Source organism: Tribolium madens, unplaced genomic scaffold (assembly GCF_015345945.1).
Source record: "Tribolium madens isolate multiple individuals breed KSU strain unplaced genomic scaffold, Tmad_KSU_1.1 Scaffold_71;HRSCAF=194;Tcas5.2_LG6, whole genome shotgun sequence".
Classification (NCBI taxonomy): domain Eukaryota; kingdom Metazoa; phylum Arthropoda; class Insecta; order Coleoptera; family Tenebrionidae; genus Tribolium; species Tribolium madens.
The window spans coordinates 8,485,147-8,487,894 of NW_025401041.1; the positions used below are offsets into that span (position 1 = coordinate 8,485,147).

A 2,748-nucleotide genomic window follows, 5' to 3' on the forward strand; every position below is an offset into this window, starting at 1 on the left:
TTAAAGAAATAAAAGTTTTAAATTTCGTTTTATTCAACCAAAATCATCTATGATAAAAAAGTTAAAAAATGTTACTAAAAAAATATTAAAAAAAACAAGTTGCAAAATGAGCGTGTTTTTGTATTTTTTATTAGACGTGTGCAAAAAACAGCCATTTTGAATCGTGTTTTATACAATTTCTTTCCAATTGGTTGTGAGTAATCCAAAAACGCAATAAAAAAACACAACTTTCTATTGAAAATAAAAAAGTTAATACCCATTTCTGGTGTAACCGGAAGTACTGCCATCTTGAAAATATTTTCATTGGGCAAAATCTAAACAATTATGACTATAGTCAAAATTTTAGATAAATATCACTATTAGAACTCCCAATACTTCTATTCATTGTAAAAAGAAAAGTCAAAATAACTTTGAAATTATTAAATTTAGGTATAGGGAATGTTGATACAGATCGATGCAGAATTAAATTCTCTTTCATTTAGTAAAAAAAAAATTGGGGCCTTCCATTTGAAAAAATTCAGTTACGGGTATTTGAAGTTTCCCAAACGTAACCTTAAATTTTGGAGGTTTGTTATATATTTTTCCAATTATAAATACACGAAAGAGAAGATCTAACCTTTTTTTTCATATGCCCAAATACGATTTCAAAATGATTAAAAATGGTAGAGTTATCGATTTTTGGAGAGGAAAATGCATATTAAAAAAAGATTCAAAAAAGTCTAAATATATCAAAAACGGTTAAATTTAGGTCTAATAAACTCTCTCAAAATCACTTGAGTAATCCCAAAACGCAATAAAAAACCTAGCTTTCTATTTAAAATAACAAAGTTGATATATATTTTCATTGAGCAAAATGTTACTAAAAAAAATATTAAAAAAAAACAAGTTGCAAAATGGGCGTGTATTTGTATTTTTTATTAGACGTGTGCAAAAAACAGCCGGCATTTTTCTCTGGTGCCCGAGTTCTGGCGCACCCTCTATATATAGAATTTAATAACTTTCACCTTATTGTTTACTCTTCTTCAGGTTTAGAGGAAAACAAAGTATGTACCCCGGGCTTCTTCCTCTGCAAAAACACAACAATTTGCATTCCACAATTCAACTACTGCGATGGGAAGGAAGATTGTCCTGGTGGTAGTGATGAACAACGCATCGATTGTGGTAAGTGTCATATACTGGGTGTTTCAATTAATTGTGCTTGTTAGATGATCAAGGCAAAGACGATTATTATGATCACCAGTTCAAAAAAAGGCCTTCGGCGCTTAATGACCACTTGGGGAACATTTGTAGTAAGTTAATTTTTAAAAAATTAAAAAAAAACGACACGAAAAATTTCAGATTTGAATTACACCGGAAGTTGTATTTGTCGAGGCAGGGATTTATTGTGTGGTCATAAAAATTTGGATAAAATTCCCGGGGATTTACCACAAAATATCACGTTATTGTAAGTTTTTATTTTAATTTGAGGAAAGTACTAATTTTTTTTGTAGGGATTTTGAAGGCAACAATTTTCCTGTTTTGAGTGGCGATGTTTTAGACAAAGTGCCACAGTTTGTCGAGAAAATGTAAGTCATGTGTGTTGTGGAAAATTTTACTCATTAATTGAGTTTGATCGGTGATTAATTTTCCACCGATCGATTAATGAAATTTTATTTCTAACAAAAATATTTGTTATCGCCAATCTATCACAAGATGTTTCAGGGTCATAGCGACTCTCTCAATTACCTGACATTTTAATATTCTAATGGGTTTGCTTTCGAGTGCATAGTCCTCTTAAAATATTACCTGTCACAATATGGATCAGAGAATTAATCAAAATTAGACCGACTTGACGACGTCGATCTCAATTAGGCGCTTCACATAATGACTAAATTCACTTAAAAGTGCATTTTTACTTTGCTGGATATGAAAATAATAAAAATAATAAGAAAAATCGTTGTTTCTGATTTTTGTAAATTTGAGATGTGTTATAGAACGTGTAAAAATAAGTGATACGCATGGCCGTACCCAAGGGGGGGGATTAGGGGGTTCAAACCCCCCCTAAAATGCTGAGCACTTTGTTATATAGTGTTATAAGTGTTTAAATTTTTGTTAATTAATTTTTTTTTAAATAGTTTAAATAGTTCATAGAATATTTAATTTTAAGACAAAAGTGTTTCGAAAAATGCTACACCCCCTAAAAAGCTACGTTTTTTAAAGGGTTTTTCCTAATATTTTAGAATAAATAAAATTACAAAATTTGGGACCTTTAAATGTACACCTAAACAAATGCCAAATAACAAAATTTTTAATCAGGGGCGTCCTAAACGGTGAAACAAATTTAATTTTTAATTTTTATGTTGTTTATGGTCTGTAACATAAATTTTTAAACCGATTTTTACTAAAAATCCGTAAATTATATTGGAAAAACACAAAAGACCTTTTTTATGAAAAACTATGAAATTTTGTTGCTGAAAGTGGCAAGAAACCACAGGCAAAATAGAGTAAATTTTTACCCTAATCCCATCTTGTTTAAGAAGCCCCTAATTAAAAATTTCAACATTTTATTTTTGAACTTGTTTAGGTGTATAAAAGTTACCAAATTTTGAAATTTATTTCTTAAATGATTTCGGAAATAATGAAAAAAAAGCTGTTAAAAGACGCATCCCTTGCGTAGCATTTTTCGATATATGTTCATAGAAAAAATTTGTTTTAAAAATGAATATTCTATCTCCTGTTTAAATTTGTAACAATAAAAAGTATTAAAAA

At 29.3% G+C, this 2,748-nt stretch overlaps 1 protein-coding gene across 1 annotated transcript in view; it reads left to right on the top strand.

Moving 5' to 3' along the window:
* Positions 1-2,748, top strand: part of LOC123008595 (relaxin receptor 2) — a 47,446-nt gene that overhangs the window by 11,555 nt on the left and 33,143 nt on the right. The window contains exons 3-6 of the mRNA XM_044404473.1: positions 1,027-1,161; positions 1,206-1,289; positions 1,339-1,444; positions 1,491-1,565. Of these exons, the coding sequence (XP_044260408.1) occupies positions 1,027-1,161; positions 1,206-1,289; positions 1,339-1,444; positions 1,491-1,565 (400 nt within the window). The remainder of the gene's footprint in view (positions 1-1,026; positions 1,162-1,205; positions 1,290-1,338; positions 1,445-1,490; positions 1,566-2,748) is intronic.